We start from the raw sequence: 26455 nt of genomic DNA on the forward strand, positions 1-26455 counted from the left end.
TGAGTTGTTCCTTAAATATTCCTTTTAATGTTATATCTTTAAGTTGCTTAGTTACATTTTCCCACAAGAACAAAATAATTATATAAAACCAACTACTTTTCCTATCATGACAAACTTTTCAGATGTCACTGTGCAATTCTGTCAAATACAAACTGGGTGACGGAAGGAGAGGGGTGAAGGAAGGGGAGGAACAATGGTTATTAAAGGTGATTGTAAGTTTACAAATAATTTTAAGCATCAAGGCTAATAAAAGTTCTTAAGAGTGCTGATGAAAGTGTCTCGACTTCTGGAGCGCTTCCCACCCATAAACGGCAAAAACTTTTCAAGATGGAAAGTTGTGTTCTGTAGCTTCCTGTAACATTCGTCCCTTAAGCTGCTTTATTTCCAACTCTTCTCCACCGTTACAGTGTGCAGGGCCAGCCTCTCAAGCCTCCTCCTATTAAAGTCGTGCAGCTACCGGTTTCCTTACAGGTATCCTAGATTCTGAAGGAGGGGAGGAGAAAGCAAAACAGTTCTGAGGCACAGAAGGGCTCAGTCAACATTCCTTTACAAGTCTGCAATAAAAGTAAGACATACTGCGAGCGGGGGGGGGGACCCTACACAGTCAAACTGAGATTAGTTAGGTGATCCATGTACCTTGACTCATTCATTCAATTATCACATTATCAACTGTCAAAAGATAAAATCTTGAAAAGCTGTGCCTGCAGCAAGCAAATGCATTATACCAAAGGCCCGGATTTCAACATTCTTTATTTTCCCCTTTTTTACTTGAAAAGAGGTCAACTGTGAGGATTCCATAGAATATTGAGGGCTTGCTAACATACTCCCTGGACAAGCACATAAGGGGGCAAAATGTAGCTACCTAGAACCGAATTCGTAGCATTTATACTTGTAGAACCAGAACAAGTATTTCATTACATTTTTGCATCCCATTTATCACCTAGTTTTGTGCCCCTCGATTTTAAAATTCACGTCCTGTAAATACAAACAGCTGGAGCTATATAAATGGATCTCTTTCAGAGGCTAAAATGTGACCTACCAGCTCTGTCAGGAAGGGGAGGGGAGGAATGAAACCACTTACTCCTTTCTAAAATGGCTCCCCACATGTAGTCCCCCCCCCCCCCGGGTCCCTCAGAACAGGCCCCCTGTGTGCTGAACTGGTTTGCAAATACAGGGTTTTTTTGTTTAGTATTATTTCTACAGCATCGTTCATGTGCAACAAGCTGGGAATATATATATGGCACAAAGCCATCTGCACAAAGCCACTAATGGATCAAGGCCGACAGCTCTACAAACACTGCTTAAATGAACAATGTGACATAGAGTTCAAGAGAATTAAAAAAAACAACAGCTATGCCAACTAGGCAAAGTAAAAAAAGGAGCAGCCTCTGCAGTTCTAGAACTTGCCAAAACATCCAAGTTCTTTGCGAAATCCAGTTTTACAAGTAGAACGAAGTGGACACATGGCATACATTTCTTAGCAAATCATCTAGCTTCCCTTGCTGAATTTTTTTTTTTAAGGTTGAACACAATCTTCCATTGCTGGCAGGAGGTAACCTGACCTAGTGCAGCGCTGCCCGCCTAAGCTAGCTACCTTGCTGTGGAAAAGCAATACTATAAATATGTGGATCTGTAACTGGAATCCAGCAGTCAAGGTGCCATGTCATTATCACAGTGTAGAAGTACATTCTAAAACTGCAAAAAAAGATGCAATGACAAAAGGTTCAAAGCCGTATGAGAGAATGGGGCATTCAGTATTCACAGAAGAACCAGCGCGAACTGGACACCCAAAGATTTTCATATGAACCTTTACAACAGTATTCCATCCATTTAATAGCACACTTACCGAACATTCCTGCAGTTTTACTCAGAGCCTCTTTACTTACACTGTAAGTGAATCCATCAGACCTAGGAGGGAAGGGGGGAAAGAACCAAGCCATGAATCTTCCAATTGTAAATTCCAAAAGAAACAGTAAGTGAAGAATATATGATTGCCCATTTTCCATTCATTTCAAACCAACCTGATGTTATCTGTACACCCCGAGAAGCCATTCCTCTTAGGTTTAATTGTGCTTACTGTACATACATTATATCTTTCAGTATATAATTAAGAGGCTTTGACATGAGAAAAGACTTGCCAATATTTATTCCGTTCACTAAATGTGCTGTTCAGTGATCTTGGCCACTCAATATCTCTTTTTAATGCGGGTTCTTTATCCTGAAAAGGGGAAGGTACAATACAACTACTGATTGAAATTTTGAAATGCTCAGCCAACAGAGGTCAATTTTTCAGTTTAAGACTTGTGCCGTAAAAACACACTTCTTTGCTCCAGTAGTTTTACACACATTTCTAGCACATTGCTTTGGGATTTCGATGGCAAGCTAGCCATCCTGCCAATCTTCTAATCCAGTTTGCCATAAATGGTCTCTAAAATGTTCTTAAGATCACCTGGATTTTTTTAAACACACCAGGGCCAAATAATTAGTAAAGAAAAGGGAACTGGTCAACAATTTAAAAGGAGAAGAGTGTAAGAGGCATCTGTCATGGTTCATCTGGTTCCATTTTTACATCTTGGGATGGATCCAATGATCCATCTTTCCGCTGTTCTTCTCCCACACTAGCTGGTCCTTTCCAGCCCCAAGAAAGCTGATTTCCCCAGAGCTGCTCCAAAGGACCCTAGGGAGTTGAGGACAATTCTGTCCCCCTTCCTTCTCTTCAGCACAGCCCTCCCCCGTTCCATGTGGCTATTAGTCCATATGTGTCCCATGACCCTCGGAATCAACTTTCCCAGGGTCAGAAAACATGGCTGGGTAGGGAGATGGGAACAATGCAAAGACCTACATGAATCAGTACCTTCCACTGACAGATCGCTGTAACCAGCCCATCGTTTTACACCTGAGGACTTCTTTTATTTGTATCTTATGGTAGTGTTTTCCAATAGCTTGTAGTGAAACTGTAATAGGCCTTATTCCTTAATTTTATTCTCAGCGATTTTGCCGACTGGAGTTGGGGTTTATTCCCACTTCTTCTGCGAGTCTACAGTCATACTCACATTTTTGTCCTCTTTGCCACATCTAATCGCACAAGAGCTGCCAAAGCGTTTTTCTGCATATCTGAAGACAGCACCTCATAACACTGCATGCTTCCTGAACAGGAGGAAGGAGGAGGACATGAACTTCAGTCCTGATGCCAAAGTGCTGAACTTAAATGAAATTCTGCAGTGCCCATAAAGAAGATTTACCTGTCTCGAGAAGCTGAGAAGCAAAATTTCGGACTCCAAATATGAACTGCTTCTCAGAAAAAGCCTCGGTTGCCGCCTCCTTGGAAAGGTATCTGCAGATTATCTGGGGTGGGGGGGAATTAAATTCTTGCAGTACTAAGCACACTTTCAAATTATCATAAATCTTTCATAAATAATCTAATGGGATGGAATGGCCAATTATGACAAAAGTGACATTTGAGTTAAATGATAATTAATAGTATTTTCAAGAGTTGGACTAGACAGCTTATTTAGACATTCCCCGAGGGCTTGGCCATTCCCAGGAGGATTCCCCCCCTCACCTTTTCTCCGAAGAATCTTGTAGTACCTTAATAAATTTATCATGGCTTGTGTTTTTGTGAGCAAGAAGTGTTACATTTAGCTTGCTAGGATACAAGCATACCTCGGAGTTATTGCGGGTACTGTTCCAGACCACAGCAAAACAAAAAAGCAAATATAGCAATAAAGCAAGTCACACAAAAAACGTTGGGTTCCCAATGCATATAAATGTTATTATGTTTACACTATACTGTAGTCTACTAAGTGTGTAATAGCATTCTGCCTAAAAAAACCCAATGTACTGTAATAATAATGAAAAAGCTTGAAATATTGTGAGAATTATCAAAATGTGACACAGAGCCACAAAGTGAGCGCATGCTGTTGGGAAAATGGCACCAACAGACTTGCTTGAAAATGTAGTATCTGTGAGGTACAATAAAGTGAAGCGTAATAAAACGAGGTATGCCTGTATACTGCCACACACACTACAAACAGTATTCCAGTTAAATTAACAGTAGACCTCTATGCCAGATCACAATCTGCTTTTGAAAAATCCTTGGTTTCCAAAGCAGACTGCCATGATATTGAGAGAGGCACAATGTTGTTTGAAAATACACAATTGCGTGTTTGTGGTTAAGCTGCCAGGGAGAGGTTCCCTGGCACAGATAATACAATTCTATTTTGGTATCACTGCACAAAGGAGATATTGCAAGTAAAATAAGAGGAACCACCCAGTAGTATTTTAAAATCAGCTAGTTCAATCCTACATAATTTTTTGATTCCATTCTGCACTAATCTCAGTGTTTTCCTCTGTCACTGAGCAACTTGTTAATCACTTCCCACAAAAGGAATAGAGGAGAGGCCAGAGAAAATAACTTTACAGTCAATTTTGTACCTGGTAACCTTCCACAAAAGGCCTGAACATGCCTGTCAAAAAAGAGATGACAGCACTTCCCTTCTCTGTGACAAAGATCTGCTGCGGAGTGACTTGAATAGCATCACATTTTGTAAGCAAGTAACAGCCTTCTTCAAAATCCTAGGAGTTAAGCAGAAGTAATTATTCTTTCCTTAGTGAGCCCAATGGAATGTAGACAACTATTGATAGACAAATGCTCGTATTTCTACCTATTGCAATATCGGTCAAATAATATATATTTCTAACTTTTAATTATATCTAAAATATTATCTCTTTGATACACTGTTTCAGCAATAAAGAAAAAAAATTGGGATTGTGTAAGTGTAGGCAGTTTAACATTCCACAGTTTGCTGATATCAAAGAGTTGTCAGTTGTATGATGAATGGAGTGATGCATGAGGCAAGAAGGAGATAGTAGAAATGGGCTTTGCTTACCAATTCCAAATTAAAACCTGCTTTTCAATATAAGGGCTTGGGGTCCCACCAGAGCGTTTCTGCAGACAGAATGATTTCTGTCCACAGTGCATTGCCTTCTGACCTGCCCCAATACAAAATGCAACCTGAAATATGCCCCCTGAGCAGTATTTTGGGGAACATTTGGGACTGCATTGGGACAGGGGAGGTAAAGTCCCATTCCATGAGTAGAAATCCTTCCATCTATGGAAGTGCTCTGATGGATCTGAGTCAAATCTTTGGGGCGTAAGCACTGTCAATTATAAACTAGGTTAAGTAGGGAAGGCAGTTTGATAATGATCACTGTACAGCACCTCACCCTCACTTCTCTTGCACTGGAATAGTTGTGCTCAACCAGCAGCTTGCATGGTCAATGCTGCAAACAGTTTTCTCTCAGAGCTAGACCAGAATGTGATGCTGGGAGACCCATGCATGGACCTCCCAATGCTTTTTTAAAAAAAGAAGGAAATGGCAGCCACATGGGGCCACAATTCAGATCAAGCCCAAGGTGCAGGGGAAGAGAGGGTTCGAACCTTCCCTTCAAGCGATTTCGCTCATCTAAACTGCATCCCTTTCTCCCCTTCTAGTTATCAGCCTTGGAAATGAAAAAAAAAATTGGGAATGAGAAGATACCTGGATCTTTCCCCCTCTGAAGTTAATCCATCAGTTTGAAGGACTTCTACACTTCAAAAACTATCCGGCTTATTAGAGCAGGGGACCTGTAATTTAAAATCTTTACAACTTTAGCACTCTTACTACATTAGTATTCCTGAGTTATTACATTAACAAACTACACAGGGTATTTTAAGACCTGAACTCCAAAGGGGCAGGATAATTGAACTGCATCAGTATGCCCAGGACAAACATTTATTTCTAGGGTGTATGAAAAAATAACTGCACCAACAAAGTAACTGACCAGAATATTATTGGGGGGGGGGGAATGTAGTATGTGGCACAAGTGGAATGTTCTCAGAGAGACCTTGGGATGAAGGGACCCCTCTTGTTAAAATAAAAAGATAATTTAAACACAGAGAGTAGCTGCAGACATTGTACTTGCTATCAAACCCACACTGGTTTTCCCTGTCCCATAGTGGGAGCTAGGCAGACACAGAGGTAAGAGCAGTAAGGCCTTCACTCACTACCAGCCCAGGTCTGGAGTGGACAGGAATGAAGGGAGGCAGCTAGACACTGCAGACTGCAAAGGGCAGAGATAGAGGAATGAAGCAGATCAACTGCTGTGATAAGCGGCTGAGTTTCTAGATCTTATATATCACTAAAAAAATACTTTATCTTACTTAACTAGCCACCTCAAGAAATGACACAACTTTGAATTTTCAAAAAAAATCCTTTTTATTGTACAAGCTTCAATAATACTAAAAGTAAAAAACTAAAAAAACCTCATTAGTATATGTGAAAAGTAGATTACATGAAAAAATCTAACATTCTAATAAAATAACACAGATCTGAAATACAGTAAAAATTACAATGAAAAAATGCAATAAAGTTACATACCCTTCAATGTGTCATGCCAGGGATAATTCTCAGACAGACAGCATGCAAACCTGCCTGGCCAAGAATATCCAACCTCTCACAATCTCAAGCCCCTTTATATACTTTTGGCTATGAGAACCAACAAGAAATTGTTATGACATTCTTGTCAAGTTCCCAGACATCAAAATGTATGAAAAGACAAAACATCCTTTTAACAAACATCTTTCCCAAACCTTGATCTCATATCAGACAAATATATGTCATAAGAATAACCCAAACATATTTCCTTTCTCAAAACAACTTTCCATTCTCACACTTTCATCTTCAAGGCTTATTAATCACAAAAGACAAATAAACCTGTTCTCATTTTGACTTGAAAGCAAGGGGAAACCACAAAGATAGATAAACTTGTTTTCCATTACGTGGTATTATCAGTAACCTTGATAAGCTATACAATGTCTGACCTTGTTTTGTGGTTTAACATCCTGTCTCACAAACAACTTGTTTTTCTCAAACGTCTGTCTCTATTTGCAGGATCAATTTTGAAATCTTAAATGTTAACTTGGATTTTAGATCAATGCTGTAGGCCATCAATAATCGATACCATTTAACCATAAATGTACTGAAAACCATAACAGGAAAGGGAGGGCCTGATCTACATATGAGGAAGTTGGGGGTAGGGGAATAGAGATAATGAAATTTGAAGGTCTGAGGGTATCAGAAATATGACATCTGTTCCGATACATCTTTAAAGTTTCCAATATGCAGTGGATAATTAACAGCCCAGAATCTTCAACACGGGGAGAAAATCCATGAGAATGTAACCGTCTTGGATGTTGTCATCATTTCCACCATTATTTTACAGCTGTCAGAGGGATTAAGTTAATTAACAGGAATCCAAAGTTATTGGGGTGGATCCAATCCCTGTCCTGAATCTCCAAGGAGCCAAGTCTGAAGCCTTCCTCCCAGCCCAAGGAGGCTCCTTCCAACAGAAATGGCACTTCTGTTTTTGGAAGAACCAAGTTAAGTTGGAGGAAGGGTTCCCTGAAAGATGGGTCCACCCTGTTAGCTGCCAAGTATTTTTAAAAAGCACTTTTTGAATTATGGCATTATTAAAGCTTGATCATTACCGGACTGAAGCTGCAACAGGATATTAAATACTTTCAGGTGGGTAGATGTGCTGGTCGGCAGTAGAACAGCAAGGTTCGAGACCGGTAGCGCCTTAAGGAACAACAAGATTTCCAGGGTTATCTGCTTTCTAGAGTTAAAGCTCCCTTCTTCAATATCTGATAGAGGGAACTTTGACTTTCAAAAGCTGATACATTGGAAATCCTGTTGGCCTTTAAAGTGCTACTGGATTCAAATCACAATATTAGGTATTTTACTTAAACCAAAAAAATTACAAATATTCTGAATGACTATTAATACCCAATAAAAGGTGAACTGCATTTGCGGTGCTTGATTGAATAAAGTCAAGATTTGCACTTGCTGAATGACATATTCCTCGATTTTAAAGCCAAGACTTCCTCTTCCTTCACAAACCGAACATACATTAATTCTTATTATGCACACACACAAAAAGCACCCGTCGAAGACAATCAGTTCAAAACGGTTACGCACAACCTTCCTATCTGCACAGAGCACAGTCCCAGCACCAGTGAACATACTTTACCTTCAGGGGTATTCCAGGGAAAAAGATGAACTCATCAGAAAAAACATCAAGCCAGAAAGCAAAACTGCTATAGACTTCCTCTGGAAAACAAATTTTAACCATATGCTGTTTTAGTACCAAAGCATCTGCAAAATGCTATTTTTTTAAGAAAACCATATTTTTGAACCAATGACAGGAAAAACCGAATGGACACGCACGTCCCCATGCAGACGACCCACCCTCAAACTGACTCACTGAGCAGGGTACAAGACTGGATTGGAGCACATTGGCCACGGGCTCTTTTTCATCCCTGCACATATCTAATTCCTGTTGAACTTAATGGGGCATATAACAGCCCAAGATGCCATCTGAACTAATTAGGGTTACAGGCAGGGAACTCAGGAGGCACCAAGAGCCAATGAAGACTGATGTAAACAACACATTTTCAATTACACTAAAACACTTTGCATGCAAGATAAACACCACAGTGTGATAAATTAGCATATCAGATGTCTAAATATCTTAGAAAGTGATTTTGTAGACTACAAAATGTTTATCAGCACACTCGTCTTTAAAAAAAAAAACACAAGAGAGAGACTCTGATCCAGCTAAGTGTACAAGGAAACTAGCATACACAAAAGATTTTTATGGCTATTCCCACTCTTTGTTCGCCCAGGCTGGCTCCCACCATGCACACAGTGCCCGGGGGAGGGGACACAAACACACAAGTAATGTGCCCACACGGTTCCATACTTTCAACACTTGCCTGACTAAAGATCATAAGAACATAAGGAAAGCCATGCTGGATCAGACCAAGGCCCATCAACCGCAGCAGTCTGTTCACATGATGGCCAACCAGGTGCCTCTAGGAAGCCCACAAACAAGACGACTGCAACAGCATTGTCCTGCCTGTGTTCCACAGCACCTAAGATAATAGGCATGCTCCTCTGATCCTGGAAAGTATAGTTATGCATCATGACCCGTATCCATTTTGACTAGTAGCCATGGATAGCCCAATCCTTCATGAGTATATCCACTCCCCTCTTAAAGCTTTCTATGTTGGCATCCATCACCACATTCTGGGGCAGGGAGTTCCACAATTTAACTATGCACAGAATTGAATCATGGTAGCGTGTGTGTGTGTGTGTATAAAACCTGTACGATGACATTTACCTTTTCTGGAACTGTGTGTCATTTGCAACGCCAATGCTACAAGGGCTGGTCGCACAAAGACATTAAGCAGCTGGTTCCTGTAGGACCCACATAGGAGGATGGAGAGGGCGTGCTTAAAAACAGTCTCCCCAGCAGCAGCAGGTCCCGTTTCTGTGTCATTGAGAACCACCTGGCCATTGGCAAGGCTTGCAAGGTTGGAGTGTAGAGAAAGGCTGGCTCTGACTGCTTTGTTGGCACACAGATTATCTAGTGAAACGACAAATTATGGACCTACATCAATAAAGCCGCTCCGGTGAAAGGAGGTGGCCAGGACAGGGCTGGCCAAAGGAAAATAAGTGTTCCAACTAAGAGCACAATGCACCACAGAAATCCCATTTGCGCCATTAATAAGTGACACCTCAGTGCCAATGAGGGGGGAATCAATGCAAAGAATCAGCTAATTGTAGACCCGAAGAGCAATGAAACGTTACGCCTGCCAAACAAGGAAAAAAAAAACATTCTGTTTTAAACCACAGTAGCCAGCATAAGTGGCTTAACATTGGAATCATCACTAAACTGCAATGAAAATAAAAATAATCCAAGAGTACAACAAAAATTAAGGGAACTACTGGAAGGTGTTATTTTTATCCAGGTTCAAAGGCTTGAGGCAGGTTAGAAAATAAAATAACCATGGTGGGAAGCCCCCCCCCCTTAACCTTGCTTGAGAGGTGTTCTGTAGCACATCTTGCTAAACTTTGATAGCCACATGCCAAAGTGAAGCCTGCTATCAGACTGAGTTCCTTGACTGCCACTGTAATAGTAGGAGATCTCCAGCTAGTACCTGGAGGTTGGCAACCCTAGCCAGAACCCACTTTCTAAGAGGCATAAAGCGTCACACTCAGCAGATTTACATCCAAAGACACACCCAGCTGAAAGATTTTGGGGGGGGGTTACGTAGAGACGTCAAAAGGTCCAGTTTCTCAGAACTAGCTATCATACATTCATTAGTCAAGGTGTCACAAGGCTCTTTATCTAAACAGATCTACTGTAAACGTAGGAAGGACCATTTTCGTACTGTGTTGTCCTGCAGTACTTGTTTATATGTCTTTTAAAGTCAGTCAGAGACAGACTTTACACTTAGCGAAAGGAAACTTTATAGCGGCAGTGCCAGCAAATCTACTGAAACTAACAAGTCGTACTGCCCTAGAAAAAAGAAATGTATGATATTCACCGCGTACCAGGCCAATCAAGGAATCCTCCAAAGGACTGAGTTAAACCTTTCAACCAAAGTGTTTTTTCCACCAAAAGTTCAAAATTTATAGCCGGTAAATTCTGGAGGAGGATGGTAGAAATTAATATCCATGGGTTCAGAACCATGTTTTCTATCTGAAGGAGTTCTATTTTGTAGGCTATGTCACTGACAAATTCTTGGATTTCCTCAGACGGCTTTTGTGGAATATGCCTGAAAAGAAAAGTCCAGTCAGCGCAGGCATTCAGACTGAGCCCCTCACTTCCCCTTTGAGGCCACTGAGCAGCAACTCCTCATTTATCCAGTTGTCCCGTACATGATTTTGCACGCTACTGGTCAATGAGACACTTGCATCTTCTAAATGGATTTTGTGGCTCCTTACTTGGGGTGGGTGTAAAGGGCCGTCAGGTCGCCAAACAGTGCAAGCATTTAATTTTATTATAAACAACTTCCCCAAACAGGTTGTATTTTAAAAGAGTAGAAATGAAGTGAATGTTCCTAGGAGAAAGAAAAGATACCATTGGGACTTCTGAGGAACCAAAACAAAGTTCTCCACGCTGCAAAGGGATCTATAAATACATGACATCAAAAACCACATTCACTTTCTTTGCTTTGGCATTTTCAACAAATGAATACTTGTCCCATTCTTTACGAAAGAATAATTCACAGTGGGTAGCCGTGTTAGTCTGTCTGCAGTAGTAGAAAAGAAGTGAGCTGTGAAGTGAGTTCTGAAGAAGTGAGCTGTGGCTCACGAAAGCTCATACCCTGCCAGAAAATATTTTCGAAAGAAGACTTCATTAAGAGAGACACTAGCTTGCTATAGATTGTGTGTGTGTGCGTTAAGTGCCGTCAAGTAGCTTCTGACCCATGGCGACCCTACGAATGAAAGTCCTCCAAAATGTCCTATCTTTAACAGCCTTGCTCAGATCTTGCAAATTGAAGGCTGGCTTCCTTTCTTTTTTCATTTTGGATTGTCTCATCATAGGGTTTTCAAAGTAAAGGTTGGTCAGAAGTGGTTTACCAGTGCCTTCTTCTGCGCAGTACTAACCAGGGTTAGCCGTAGTGGCACTGCCATTGTCTACGAAAGATCCTCCGCCAGTGTCACCTTCCACTACTGCTGCTGCCCAGTAGCTAACCTTCAGGGATTCCTCTGCCCCCATCCCCATTGGAACTGCCTGTTCTCTTCTGCGGATGTGGCCATTGATCCCTTAAGGGGGTGGATGCATCTTCGTCTGGTATCTCAGCTGTGACCATTCCGTCTTGAGTGACTCTGCTAGGAGTTTAGTCTCTTGATAGAGTCTAGACCCCTTACGGTATTGCTCTCAGCTTCCCTGACATACACAAACCCCCTTACCACGTTAAAGTGTGCATCCAGAATGGGTGCTATAGATTAATTAGTCTTAATTAGGTTAGATTTTGGCTTTGCATGGATTGCATTTCTGGGACCCAACTGTGGGCAAATTTTGACTGCCAGCAATGATAGTGTTTCTATGGTGGGAGAATGCCCCATACCCAAAGTGGGGGTGCTTCTTGGAGGAAAGATGTCTAGTACCCATACAACAGAAGAATCACAACTGTGCGTTATAAACTGATTCTCCGGAAAGGCCCATATTGCTTAAACTAGAAGGGAAGGGGATAGGAGAGGACTTACCGTACATGAGAACTGAGATAACTGCATTTTATCCTCGCAACAACCCATTGAGGAGGGCTAGGCTGAGAATGAGTGACTGGCCCAAGGTCACCCAGATAGCTTGATGGAAGAATGGGGATCTGAATTCACATCTTTCAGATCATCATCCAGCATCTAACCACTGCTGGCTCACGTAGCCTTCCTTGACACGATTTGCAACTATTGAAAGTAGTATTTGATTTCAGGAATACCTTAGGTTTGGGGTCAATGTACCCATGATTTATTTAAGCTAGATTTCACGGCCATTGCGCCATGCTTTAAGCATCTAGATCTTACGCTAGACCTGACAGACCAGGAGGAATGATCTGATGATTTTGTGTCACACAGCACAGTTGTTATTCTTAAACAGAGCAAAAGGGGGGGGAGGGAAACTTGGTGAAAATCACCATAATCTGGTGAAAAAGAACCCAAACATTCACAAATCACATGTTACATCATGGTACCTTGGAACCAAGTTATAAGGACAGCGGTTGATTCTCCCAGCTGCCAATGTTCTAAGTGATAAGGGCTGTCCAAAGTATACATGTATGCTTCCAAAATCTTCACTCAGAATTTTCCTGGCTTTCAACAGTCCCTATAAAATAAATGATGAAAATAAACAGAGACATTGCACAGTGGAGATTGGTAACAGTTATTATTTTACTATAGCTCTACGAGATCTGCCACATTTTAATCTCACAATTCCTTCAAGGAATTTAGAACAGCATACATAATTATTCTCTCTTCCATATAATCACCGGAACGATGCTGTGAGGGTAACTAGGACAAAAGAAAATGATTCGCCCAATTTTACCCCAGGACAGGGTTGCCAGGTTCCTCTTCGCCACCGGCAGAAGGATTTTGGGGCAAAGCCTGAGGAGGGTAGGGTTTGGAGAGGGACTTCAATGCCATAGAGTCCAATTGGCAAAGCAGCCATTTCTCCAGGGGAACTGATCTCCGTCACCTGGATGGTTGTAATAGCAGGAGATCTCCAGCTAGTACCTGGAGGTTGAGGAAACCAGCACAGGAGCAAAGTGTATACAAAATGAACAATTTTTATAAAGCTTTATAAAAATTGTGCACTTTGTATACACTTCACTCCTGTGCTGGTTTGGTAGCTTTATAAAAATTGTGCACTTTGTATACACTTCGCTCCTGTGCTGGTTTCCTCATCCGCACGATATTAGTACAGTGGTGCCTATTTCTCCTCCAGTACCTGGAGGTTGGCAACACTACCCCAGGAACTTCCTGGCAGAGTGAGGATTCGAACCTGGGTCTCCCCAGTTCTGGTCCAGCACTCTAACCATGATGCTATACTGGCTCTAATTGTCTTCTACAATTCTCCACGTTTCACAGAAAGGCAACAGGCTGGGCAGAGGGAAGGTGCCCAAAGAACAAAGTCAATTTATAGCCAAGCAATGTGTTGAACTCAGGACAATATCTCATTTTCCACCCATGGGGCCACGCTAAATTAAAGCTGCTTCCTTACCGATGTAGATTCTTTTGGTTTCGGGACTCCTAAAAGTTCATGTGCATAAAGAGATTCTTCCAGTACTCTTTCATAACTGATGCTAATTGGGACAAGGTAAATGTCAAACACCTCCCTTTTAAGAAATGGATCCAATACAATATTGAGGAGACCTGGAAGAAGGAAAAAAAACATTTTTTTAATTCAGAATAAATGCATAATTGTTACAATATAGAAAATATATTTCTAGCTTGCTAATCTAGTAAATAAAAGAGCCAGAGAAGATTTTTTTTAATTGGAGGGTTTATTATGCTTATGTGAGAAAAGCATAAGCTATGAGGAGTCTATGGATAATATTAAAAACGTGTTATTGTTTAAGCTCAACAGAAACACAGAAATATATAAATAGAGAACAAATATATTATACTCTAGTATGTTAGAGATTAAACTGGGACATAAGGTATGTTCACACCCAGGGTATATATATATTTATTTTTATATATATATTTGAATAATAGATATAAAATTTAATGCATTATTGTAATCCCCCATGCCTCCTACCCCCATGTTTGTTAACTTCTTTATTCTTTTGGAAAATAAAACTTATTTCCGAAAGATATATTTCTAGCTTGGCCTTTAGTGCTGAACATAATCTAACAGAAATCATCTCATTCAACGAAGGCTGTGACGGTCTGACCAACTTACCAAACTTCGGAACCAAAGTCTTTGCAGTGCGACTCCTCGTCCCTTCAAGATAAAACTCAACGGGGGCATAGCCATTCTTCAGGACAAAAACGCACAAAAAAGTAACAAATAATGAAATACAGGCATTCATTTTTAAATAAATATTTGCAAAACGAGAACATTTTGAAACCGTAGCTATATGAGCCAAACAGCAAAAATTACAAATCCAGCGTGCACCTCAACCAACACATGACTAGGTTAATATAACATAAACATTTGCAAGTCCTGAAAGGACTTGTGGGGAAAGGGAACTCCCCCCACCTCCGGCCAGCCTCCACTTCTCTCCTCTTGCTTTGCCAGCCTTCCCTTTGCTGTGGGTCCCCAGTGTTTTATTCCCTCTTCCCCACTGATGCTTCCCTCCACATAATTACCAGTTGTCAGGCATCAAAGCAAGTGTGGTGTTTTGTTTGTTTTCACAATGTCTCTGCATGTTCAGATGGTTGTTTTTACCAGTCTGGAATGTGTTAGGCCCCAGTTTTTAAAAAATATTTTGGAATTTTTCTGTGAACTTAAGATTTCCCCTGGGTTTTTAGAAACACATACTTTAGCCATTAGTGGCGCTCCCTTGCAGACTGCTGTTGTTCTGCATGGGGCAGGGGGAAAGGGGCTGCACTTAGCAATTAGATTTATGACAACAAGATATGACGGTATCACCGTGATTACAGCTGCTAAGACCAGCAAGTCTTAAAACTCAAAACCATAGCCAATTTTGGAACGCTTTACCTTCAGCATCGTTTTGACATACTCCGCAAACACAGCCCAGTAGAGTTTGTTGCCACCAAACGTACGTCGCATAAAAAAGGCACCTGATTTTCGTAGGAGCTCACCTACCACCTTCATTCCCAGGAAATCTAGCAGGGCAGAGAACGCAGAGCGGCAAAGTCAGTCACTGTCCCTTAAAGCAACTCCTTCAGTTACTAGAACTACATGGATTCTCTGGGGAAATGCCACGTGGGTAGCAAGTTAGAAGCAAAACTAAACAAAAAAAAAATCTGAATGTTGTGCCAGCTATGCATACTGACATGATACAGTTACATGAGGAAGGGACAAGTGTTGGACACGTTATGTGACACCCCCCCAACCACCACCCCAAGATCTATGTATGGTGGGAGCAGGTCTGGGTAAACTAGGGGTTGGGAATAACTGTAAACAGATTATTGCACAAGCTTCCCTGGATCAGCATCTGTTCTGCTTTCTCTCTTTCAGTTTTTGGGGTGGGGGTTATGCACTGGTAATAGACAAAAGTGCTTTCTAATATACACTGACAAATGGCACAAGGTTTTCTGCAGGATAACTGCCCAAAGATTGCCTCAATTTGTTGGTCTCTCCTTCAAGTCACAACTTCATTAGCTGTGGGGTTTTTAAGGAATGGCTAAGAAAAGAACTGGAACTACTTGGAATGTGTAGTTATGTCCAAATGGTAGACTACAGGTCTTGAGCTCATGTGGTTTTAAATTCAGTTTGGTTAAAAGGTACTCATGTTGATGATCTGGGGAAGGCCTCTGCTATTGAGACCTTTGATGATGGGAGCCCACAGCTGACTTTGCTGACCCAAACTGATTCTTAGTATTACTCAGCATGACTACCAGGGCAAAACTTGCTGGTGGCCCACTATCTGGATTCTGCAGATTGATCTGCTTGGGGTACTGGAAACCCCTCCTTTTGCCCCACAGTCAACCTTTGTGCTCATTTTGATCATTCTTATCCCTAATAGTATCCCAAGCATATAGCAATAATTTACATGTAAATCCATCTATGCTTATTTCCATCATCTGCTATTTTGGCAGGTTATCGTTAACATAAAATTGGAATCACTATTAACTCCATGTAATAAGCCTTTCTGGGTATTTTAGAATCAGGATCAGCCTCATTTCTCATCTTTAAAACATTTTAGGATGCTTCATATACAAGTTCTGCAAACTACTGTACAACAGGAGTGACTAACATTCACATTTCTTACATCCTTTCATTCATCTACTTTTGTTATATCAAAAGTATGTTGAAAAGTTATTGTAAAACATACAGCGCTCCATCAATCCTGTGAATGTTACCATGACATACTGCTGAGTTTTGTCAATGTGAGAGCCTACCGTTTATACTCGTGTATAAGCCGAGTTTTTCAGCCCAAAAAAAGGGCTGAAAAAGCCGAACTCGGCTTATACACGGGTCAATACGGTAGGGGAGGAGGGAGGGGGGAGGGGGGAGGAGGGAGGGAGGAACTTACCGCTCGCAGCCTCGCCCGGGAGCCTTTCTTCTGCCGGCAGGGACCTTCCTGGGCCGGCAGGAGGCCCCTGCCGGCCGCTCTGCCGCCGCCCAGGCGGCAGGGAGCCTTTCTCCTGCCGGCAGGGTCCTGGAGGGGCCGGCAGGAGGTCTCTGCCGGCTGCTCCGCTGCCGCCCAGGCGCCTGGGCGCCTTTCTTCTGCCGGCAGGGACCTTCCTGGGCCGGCAGGAGGCCCCTGCCGGCTGCGCCGCCGCCACCCACGCGCCTTCCTCCGGCCGGCAGGGGCCTGGAAAGGCCTCCTGCTGGCCCAGGAAGGCCATGCCACCGATTCGCCGCGTCTCCCGGTAAGTAGGGGGTTCAGGGGCTCTTCCCCCTCCCCCCCCTTGGATGGCACTGGGGTTGGGGTGGGGTGGGAGGGCCTGGGAGGCGGCGGGAGGGCGACCTGGGGCAGGGGCTCTGCGCTGTAAAATGGCGGCCGGCATTTTAGAGCGCAGCATTGCCGGTAAAGGGAATTTCTTATTGACCCTCGGCTTATACGCGGGTCAATAAGAAATTCCCTTTTCTGGCCTCAAATTTGGGGGGTCGGCTTATACTCGGGTCGGCTTATACCCGAGTATATACGGTATCATAATTTATGTGACCATTTGTCTCTTAGAGACCCATCTTGAAGATCAACCTAGGTGCAAGAAAAGTAACAAAGCCTACAATAACTTTTATCAAGATAGATTATTCCTTCTAGAGTAGATAAAAGAAGACCTTACAATCAAGCTTTGAAATTTTAGGTAATCCTCCTGCAGTCTCAGGCTCTACGAAACAATGGGGGTCAGCTGCACACATGTAACAGCGAGAAGTCCCTAACAAAAGAAAGCCCAGCCAAGCCCCTGTGGGCCAATCTAGTTTACCGCAGCACAAAATTCTGGTTGTTGTAAACTGTGAAAGGGAAATCCTCACCTATTCCTGCAGCAATGACAGGCAAAGCCAAGTCATAGGTATAGAGCAGATAAGATAACAAGAGGAAGTCCACATAGCTTCGATGACTGGGCAGCAGGACAACTGGATGCTCTTGAATTGCCTGTTGTAACTAACGAAAAACAAAATGCCATTTATTTATTTAAAAACATATACCCTGCCTTCTCCTTTGTTCAAGGCAGTTTATTTAATAAGAAACAATACTGATACACAATCTAAAAGCAGCCAAAATAATTTTAAAAAATTTAAATCTGAGAGCACAAGCTAGATTACTCTAGAAAAGGCCTCTGGAAAAGCACTTCTTACAGCTGGCTGCATGTCACAGAACCCTCCAAACCTCTTCTTGCAGACAGGGGCCACCACTGGATAGACACAAGACCTTGCTGCGGAGGGTGCAACCAGCAGAGCCTGCTGGAAGGACCTCGGCTCACACATGGGCTCAAGGAACGTGGATCCCAGATAAAGGAGGTCAGAACCAGCCCTTCAGATGGAGTCTGAAAGCAAATAAGCAGGCAGGGCAGCTCTTTCAAGACTGCTACAGATATACAAATGCTGCTCCACACCCATCAATAGGTGAGCAACTGCATTTGATACCAACTGAAGCTTGAAGGCTGCAACATGCAGAGCACGTTAGAGTGATTCAGCTTGGAAGTGGCAGAAACATGGCCGGGATTGCTGAATATAGAAAGAAAGATTTACAGCAGTGCCGGTTTCCAATGAAAATCCAATGCCAAGAACACAATCCATGTAATACCTTTTATTAGGACTGGCCGAACGGCACATAAACCGACACAACTTTTGAGTTCTCCAGAACTCTTCTAATGAAAGGCAGAATGCATTTGCAAATTTGTCACTGCAAACTTCAGAAAGGACTTAAGTTAATTTATAGCAGAACAAGATGGCAAGATACTTTGCAATTACGAACACATGCATACGTCTACGGAAATCCATGCCTTGAAAGAAAAGTAGTGTAAGGTGCGACAGCTGTCCAGATCACAACTCTTTTGTCAATCTACGTGTATATATGTAACTTGTAAGCATATATAAATTATATATGCAATTTCTCACTTAAGTCGTATATGCAATTTCTCACTAAAGTCAGCCACTGTACCAAAAAACTGGAGAGTAGCAAATGTAACAACGATTTTTAAAAAGGGGTCCAGAGGGGAACCGGGAAATTACAGGCCAGTTAGCCTAACAGGGGTCCCAGGCAAATTAGTAGAAAGTGTAATCAAAGACAGAATTATTAGGCACATAGAGGAACAAAGCCTGCTGAGGGAAAATCAGCATGGCTTCTGTAAAGGGAAGTCCTGCCTCACAAGCCTTTTGGAGGTCTCTGAGAAAATGACCAAGCCTGTAGATAATAGTGACCCAGTAGAGATTATATACTTGGACTTTCAAAAGACTTTTGACAAGATACCTCCCCAAAGACTCCTGAGTCATTGGATAAGAGGATGGGTTCTCTTATGGATTAAAAATTGGTTCAATGACAAGAAGAGTAGGAATACATAGACAGGTCTCACAACAGAGGGAAATAAGCAGTGGTACTCCAGAAGAATTGGTACTGGGACCAATACTATTTAATTTGTTCATAAATGATCTGGAACTAGGGGTGAGTAGTGTAATGGCCAAGTTTACAGATGACACAAAATTATTCAGGATGATGAAAACCAAGGATGACGGAGAAGAGCACCAAGAGGATCTCCACAAATTGGGTGAGTGGATAACAATGTCTGAGACTGAGAGAGGGAAAGACCTTGGGGTCATAGTGGATAACTCAATGAAAATGTCAACCCACTTTGCCACAGCAGTAAAAAGGCCAATACTATGCAAGGGTTTATTAGGAAAGGGATTGAAAATAAAACAGCCAATATTATAATGCCCCGATATAGATCTATGGCATGGCCTCCTTTGGAATACTGTGTGCAGTTCTGGTCACCTGATCTCAAGAAGGACACTGCAGAGCTGGAAAAAGTACAGAAGAGGTCAAGCAAGATGATTAGGGGGTTGAAGCACCTTTCCTATGAGGAAAGGCTGAAGAATTTGGGACTTTTCAGTTTAGAAAAGAGATGACTAAGGAGTGGACATGAGAGAGGCTTATAAAATTATGCAAAGGGTAGAGAGTGTGGACAGAGAGAACTTTTTCTCCCTCTCCCAATACTAGAACTTGAGGGCATCCAATGAAGCCAATGGACAATAGATTCAGGATGGATAGAAGGAAATACTTCTTTACTCAAGATTAAAATGTGGAATTTGTTGCCAGAGGATGTAGTGATGGCCACAGGCATGGACAGCTTTAAAAGGGGATTAGACTTGGAGGGCTTTGAGGGGAGTGGACATACTCATGGCTGTTAGTTAGAATGGATACTAGTCATGCTGCATACCTATTCTCTCCAGGATCAGAGGAGCATGCCTATTATCTTAGGTGCTGTGGAACGCAGGCAGGATGGTGCTGCAGTTGTCTTGTTTGGGGGCTTCCTAGAGGCACCTGGTTGGCCACTGTGTGAACAGACTGCTGGACTTGATGGGCCTTGGTCTGATCCAGCAGGGCCTTTCTTATGTTCTTATGACTGATTCATGGAGGATATGTCTATCAGCGGTTACTAACCATATCAGAAAAGCAGCACTATATGGAAGAACCCAGGCAATAGCAATTGACACAGACTATCCCACCCTTATTGCCCTCAACAAAAAGAGGTAGCTATAATCTCTATTGGAGCAGTTGAGCCACAGAACAAGCAGACACTTAGACAAGGCCTCCATTCAGTCTACCAGCTATCACTAGAACAGTACTTGCAGTGATGTGCGGAATATCAGGCTGAGGACTGGTAACATCAGAATGAAAATTTATACCCTGCTCAAATTCCCAGATGTTGTACTCATGCCCCCACAACCAAGGGGGAGAGGAGGAAGAGGCATGGGAAAAGAGAGAGAGAAGAACATATGCTGGTATGAAATGGGGGAGACAACCAGACCAAACGATCCTAAAATACTGGATTTCGGCAAGGTTCACTTGCACCCTGTTGATCTAGAATATCTGTGGGGAAAATCCTTCTTAGTAGCATATCTAAGGATATCACTGCAGGATGCAGGACTGCCAGCGCAATCCTAAACAGAGTACTGGATTTTCTGTGGGTCAAAGAGTTTTGATCTCAATGGACTTAGATGGGTGTACTGTGTTTCTCTCAAACACACATGCATTAAATTGCTTATATAGTTTTCAAGTACCTCTGCTGCATGCTGAGAAGCCCATCTTTGCTCCATAATGCTTTGAAACCAATGATGACCATTAAACGAATATGCACATCCATTTAAACATTATCAAACTGAGAGTCCCAATGTCATTCTTAGTACTTTCCTCCTAGGATTACTTAGTACCATCCTCCTAGGATTACTAGGAGAGCAAGAGCCCAATTGCCAGGCTATCATCCAGTTACTGTGATCAACATGCAAAAACAGGTTAACAAAAAATTCATCATGAGCGTGTCAACAGAGAATGCTGGCCGTTCATGTAAATGTTCATACCAGTACTTACTTTTTGTATGCCCTCTTCATTTACGCAAATGCTCTTAAAAAGGCTTTTAAATAATTTGCTCAGCGTGAAAGCAAAGAAACGGATCGCTCCCATGTGCATGCTATGTGCCATCTCGTCCAGAATTTCTGCGGCTTCTTCCTGTATGATGTCAGGAGATTCACCCATTTCTTTTGACAGCTACACAAAAGATCAAGAGCAGTAGCGAATGAGAAACTTTTCACATACATTTTGAAGGGTTTTCAGCACAGTGGCCTAGAACCATAACCAGGCTTCGAAATGGCACCTTGCCAAGGCCCAGGCAGTATAGGTTATTCACTGGGTGGTTCTTTTCCCATCAAAGCCCACAAATGTACAGCATAGACCTATGTGGACAGCAAATTTTTTTGCAGACTTCAGTGCAAAACCAGAATGTTTCCCAATTTCAGCAGGACCAAATATGGGTTGGGACATACTGCATATGGTTATTTTGCCAAGTTGAATACAGCAAACTATTTCGTAAGTTAACTGAGGACAATCGAAATATTGTGAGTTTGTACTTGTTTGAGGATTTTGGCCTTCATCAAGAGTCAGCATGGTGTAGCAATTAGAGTAATAGTCTAGGAACAGGAAGACCTGGGTTCAAATCCCTGCTCAGCCACTAAACTCAATGGGTGACAATGCTGACCTCAGTTAACATACCTCTCAAGTTAACATACCTCACAGGCAGGGCTGCCAATATCAGATTCTCTGAACTCCCAGCTTTCATTTTCACAAAAGTAAGTCTCTAGCACTTTCCATTGCAGAAATGTGCCTTTCCCCTTATATCTTTGCAAAGGAAGGAGCCTGACTTACTTTACAAAAAATGAAAACTGGAAATTCAGTGAACCTGGTACACATATTTGTTTATAACATTATATTGATATATTGATATTCTAGTGCCAATTAAAAAAATTTTAAAGCCTCCTATGGCAGGGGAGGAAATGGCCACTGTGGTGATAATCTCAGGGAAAATGGCTGCTGTCTGGGTGAGGGGAAATCCAAATTTTCCCACCCATACAACAGCCATCTAGGCTTTACTGTGCTTTTTCCCAAGACTTTGGAGCAAGCTGGTTTGGAGAAGATCAGAGGAAACCAGTGGAATCTTGGGAGGTGTAAAAACGCACCTCAATGCAGGAAAAAAAGCAGGAAGCAGGAAAAAAATACCTTCTTAATAGCATTGAAACTGAGGCTTGATACTTTACTACAGCAAGGCTGAAGCAAATACTTGCCTATGCTGAGATGCTGCCAAGACCATCAACCAATCCAACATTAGATCAATTTTGCGCTATAGTGATATGTCATGGCGAACCACCACATTCAGAGGCAGTAACCCCTGAATACCACTTCCAGGAGGCAAGCTCATGCAAGCCGTTAGACCCCTCCTCCCAGGGGCCAAAGACTGGCATAAGAGCAAGACAATGGTTCCCAAAAAATGGATGTCTCTCAGAAGGTTCTGGGATCCATCTTGTGTGTCATGGTGACTCTCAGCAGCCGTGCATAAAGGGTGGGGATTCATGAAGATAAAGTGGTGGAGAAGAAAACTATATATACCACTGGGAGGTTTTTTTTAGAGAAGCAGCAGGATAAAAATAATGTAAACGACTCAATTGACAACAGCAGCAAATGGTAACTTTGATCTACTAGACCACAAAGTGGAACTCATCTGCCTGCACCTTCCTGCAGTCCCTTAAATGACCCTTTTCTTCCTCTTACTACTGAATGGGAAGTCCTATTCCCTTCTCTCAGCAGCAAACAGAACCCAGCTCACCTTTCACACCTTTAATTTTTCTTTAAGCCACAAAGCTTTTCTTGAACAGGAAGGCCACATGTTATTGTTCACTGGGGTTGCTTCCACATGGAGGTTTTGCTCCATCCCTCCCCACCAAAAGTGCAATGTTTTTGGGATGGGCTTCTGTATGACATCAGTGTGATCACTTTCTGGGGTCTCCCCAATCTGCTTTCATACAATCTTTGCAGAAAGATCATGCTCAAAGAGGATTCGGAATCCACGTGGACAGGAAGTCGTGAATTTCCACATCTCCCTGCCCCCATTTCTCCTCATACTCACCATTCCTCCACCCCCACCCCAAGCAGGCACTTTTTAAAAGAGTAGATATATCATAATAGCATCATTACGCCAAAGCAACACCTACTACGGGTTTTTTCTCCAAGTTGGCAAAAAGCACTCTGGTGGCATGAAGGTGGGAATTGTAAGTCCGAGAGAGGAATTCTTAAGGCTTTAAGAGGGGAGTGGACATGTTCATGGAGGAGAAGGCTATTCATGGCTTCTAGTAAAAATGGATACTAGTCATGATGCATAGCTATTCTCTCCAGGATCAGAGGAGCATGCCTATTAGGTGCTGTGGAACACAGGCAGGACAATGCTGCTGCAGTCATCTTTTTTTGTGGGCTTCCTAGAGGCACCTAGCTGGCCACTGTGCAAACAGACTGCTGGACTTGATGGACCTTGGTCTGATCCAGCAGGGCCTTTCTTATGTTCTTATGAGAGAACACCATGGAGAGTCCACCCAAGTGGAACATCTCCTGCCGCCGCAAATGCCTCTGCTTTTGTAGTGGCAGTGAGAGAGCACGACAGGGAATCATCCCTGTGTGGAAACAACCTAGACCTCTTAAGAATTCCCTAAGCCACTTTTTTATTTCATCCCCAGTGGGAACCCAACGTGGCTTATAGCATTTCCCTCTTCTTCACTTTGTCCTCACAACAAGCTTGTGGGATGGGTTAGGCTGACATTGGGTGACTGGCTCAAGGTCACCCAGCAAGCTTCCACGGCAGTGTGGGAATTGGAACCTGGGTCTCCCAGATCCTGCTCCAATACTCTGACCACTACGCCACACTGGCTCTATATGTTTTCTCACACAAAAAGAACATTGTTAGCAAACTACAATAAGGATGGGCTGCTTTTTGCCTAGCTTTAAGTAGGAAGAATTGTTTGAATTTGTGGCCGCATTCAAACATCATGACCAAACACAGAGCTATTCGTGATTGGCATGAACATAACTTGTTGTCATGTTTACATATCTCTTTCCTCTCTTCCACGCAGAGTACTACTGAAGACTTCCTGGTGTCAGATGGCTTGAAACTCCCATTTAACATGATATCCAAATGTAGGCACATGAACAAACTGGAGCTTGTTTCCCTCCCCCCCCCCCCAATCTGGATTCTAAACCAGATTTGTTAAGCCAGTCCCAAGAAGCCAGTCCCAAATAACAAGCTCAATTTATCCAGGTATTTAAACATCATGATGAACCATAGTTCAATTGAACACTTCCAAAACCAGGAAGTCTTCAGTCAAGCTCCATGCCCAAAGGAAAGGGGAGGGGGGGAGAGAGAATTTGCACACAATAAGTCAGGAACATGCTTCTCATGAACAGAACCTGTGTGTCCTGCAGAAAAAAGGTATTGGGGTTAGTTCTTTTCGCTGCAAGCAAATGGATGACTTGAGCATAATGCCACCAATAGTACTTTAAATCGCTGAAACAATCAGTTCCAAAGAAAGTTCAAAACCCCAAATGAACTACCAAAAAGACAGACTAAATATACATTTCTCATCTAGCAAGCTTTAACCAGCAACTTGCCAATCATGCCAGATATTAACAAATGGCATAACTGATTTTCATTTGTGAAATCTCTACTGAAGGTCCTGGAAAAAAAAACCTAAGGGAAGAGCCTTATAGATAGAAACCCATTGCCTTACATTTGGCAGTTCCCAAGAGTGTTGCTCAAGTTAATATTCACAGAACACTGCAGCAGGAGCAATAAGGGACTGACTACTACGATGGTAGATGTACCAGAAAGTGTTACTGCTGCACTGAGACTCAAAAACTAACAACAACAAACCATGGGACATGTCATTTCTTAGGAGAAGGTGGCCGTTTCCAGGCCTACTGATGAGGCTTCTACCAATGAGCTAAACCTTTGAGGTCTGGGTTAGGAAGCAAAATGTGCAAACGAGCATAAATAAATAAATAAAAGGGTTACTTATGCCTCTGAAGCAAAAGAATAAAATATGGCACTGTGTGTTGGGTGTACACACTATAAGTTTCAGTCCAGTAGTACCTTAAAGACCAATAATTTTTTCCAAGATATAAGCTTTCATGAGTCATAGCTCACTTTGTCTGATACCACTGAATAACTGAGTTTTTATCCCCAAAGGTTTACACCATGGCAAAATTTCTTGGTCTTTCTTATTCTGAACTAAAAATTCTTGTTCTGCTACTACAGAGTAATGTAGCAGCGCCTAACACTACAGATGCTGTGAACTAGAAACATATTAACAAAGATCATTTACCCACCTCTCTGATGACATACTGTACTTGTTCAGAATGCAACACAATAGTTTTAATGGCACTTGGCTTGCAAGGAGAAAGTTCTTTATAAACAACAGGAGTGTAGCATCGCATGGCATATCTGAGGTCACTGGACTGCCGCCTCTCCTCCAAGATGTCTTCAAAGTCATATTTTTTCTTAGATGTGAGATTTTTCTGCTGGGAAGATAACAAATGAAGAATGAGACAGCATATTAAACTCTGCAATTAACTTTTTAAGGCATGTCACAGAAGTATTTATGTAGCTACATAATATTGATTTATAAATCCTAATTCAGCCCCACTAATAACCAATAGCACATATTTAACACACCAGCACAATGTATTTATTTATTTAAATTTGTATCCCGCTGTCAATCCTCAGCCAAGGCTGGGCTCAGGGCGGATAACAACAAATCAATACAAAATACATCAAGACCATAAAACATCATCCGTTAAAACCATACAGAATAATAAATAAAACAGGATGGCACTTAACCAGTATGAAACCACTGAGGTTTATACATCTCACGGTCACACTGCTTATGTACCTTGTATTACCAGGTTTAGATAAGGATACATGAAGTTGAGATAATAAAGCAATTCATACACTGAAAAAAGCATGAGAAAGTTACAGCAGCCTGTTTCTAAGACTGATTGTTAAAACACTATACTGCCATTATCACAATCAAGAATAAGGCAGTGTTATGGGGAGATGTCACTCCACCATGTTTCCTGGTTTGTTACAGAGCCTTCAGGTTCCTTATTCTAAAAAAGTAAATATCAAGATTGTAACCGGCAACTTCAATTCATGTGATAATGTACTTAGACAGTACAATTAAAAGGGTATTAAGTCAATTAAACAATTAAAAGGGTATTAAGTACTTGAAAGAAAGATATGATATATAATTTAAAAGCAGAACACCACTCCCCTCTATGAGAATCTTTTCCACTTTCTACAACAGATAAGAGCCTCCCCCTCCCTACAGGCAGAGAGAAGGAACTCAGCTCTCCATTTTACGCAATCAATGCACCTGTCCAACATGCATGAATTAA

The 26455-nt window shown here is 42.1% G+C and overlaps 1 protein-coding gene across 1 annotated transcript; it reads right to left on the reverse strand.

Moving 5' to 3' along the window:
- Positions 1 to 401: 401 nt before the first annotated feature.
- GNPAT (glyceronephosphate O-acyltransferase) lies at positions 402 to 25573 on the reverse strand. Its single transcript, XM_056853769.1, has 15 exons — positions 25388 to 25573; positions 21056 to 21232; positions 17503 to 17632; positions 15055 to 15182; positions 14293 to 14368; positions 13609 to 13760; positions 12584 to 12714; positions 10440 to 10663; positions 9223 to 9468; positions 8071 to 8150; positions 4435 to 4575; positions 3243 to 3345; positions 3054 to 3147; positions 1847 to 1908; positions 402 to 483 (listed from the first exon to the last, which is right to left on the reverse strand). The coding sequence occupies exons 1-15, from the start codon at positions 25493 to 25495 to the stop codon at positions 440 to 442; spliced, it is 1896 nt and encodes a 631-aa protein (XP_056709747.1). The 5' UTR covers positions 25496 to 25573; the 3' UTR covers positions 402 to 439.
- Positions 25574 to 26455: the final 882 nt, after the last annotated feature.

Source organism: Euleptes europaea, chromosome 7 (genome assembly GCF_029931775.1).
Source record: "Euleptes europaea isolate rEulEur1 chromosome 7, rEulEur1.hap1, whole genome shotgun sequence".
Taxonomy (NCBI): Eukaryota; Metazoa; Chordata; class Lepidosauria; order Squamata; family Sphaerodactylidae; genus Euleptes; species Euleptes europaea.

Excerpts from the sequence above, each read along its gene's own strand:
- GNPAT (XM_056853769.1), bottom strand. The coding sequence starts at position 25,495 with ATGCGATGCTACACTCCTGTTGTTTATAAAGAACTTTCTCCTTGCAAG. Across the intron at positions 14,369-15,054 it reads ATGTCAAAACGATGCTGAAG|AATGGCTATGCCCCCGTTGA; the intron begins GTAAAGCGTTCC and ends TTTGTCCTGAAG. Across the intron at positions 484-1,846 it reads TAAAACTGCAGGAATGTTCG|AATCTAGGATACCTGTAAGG; the intron begins GTAAGTGTGCTA and ends CCCCTCCTTCAG.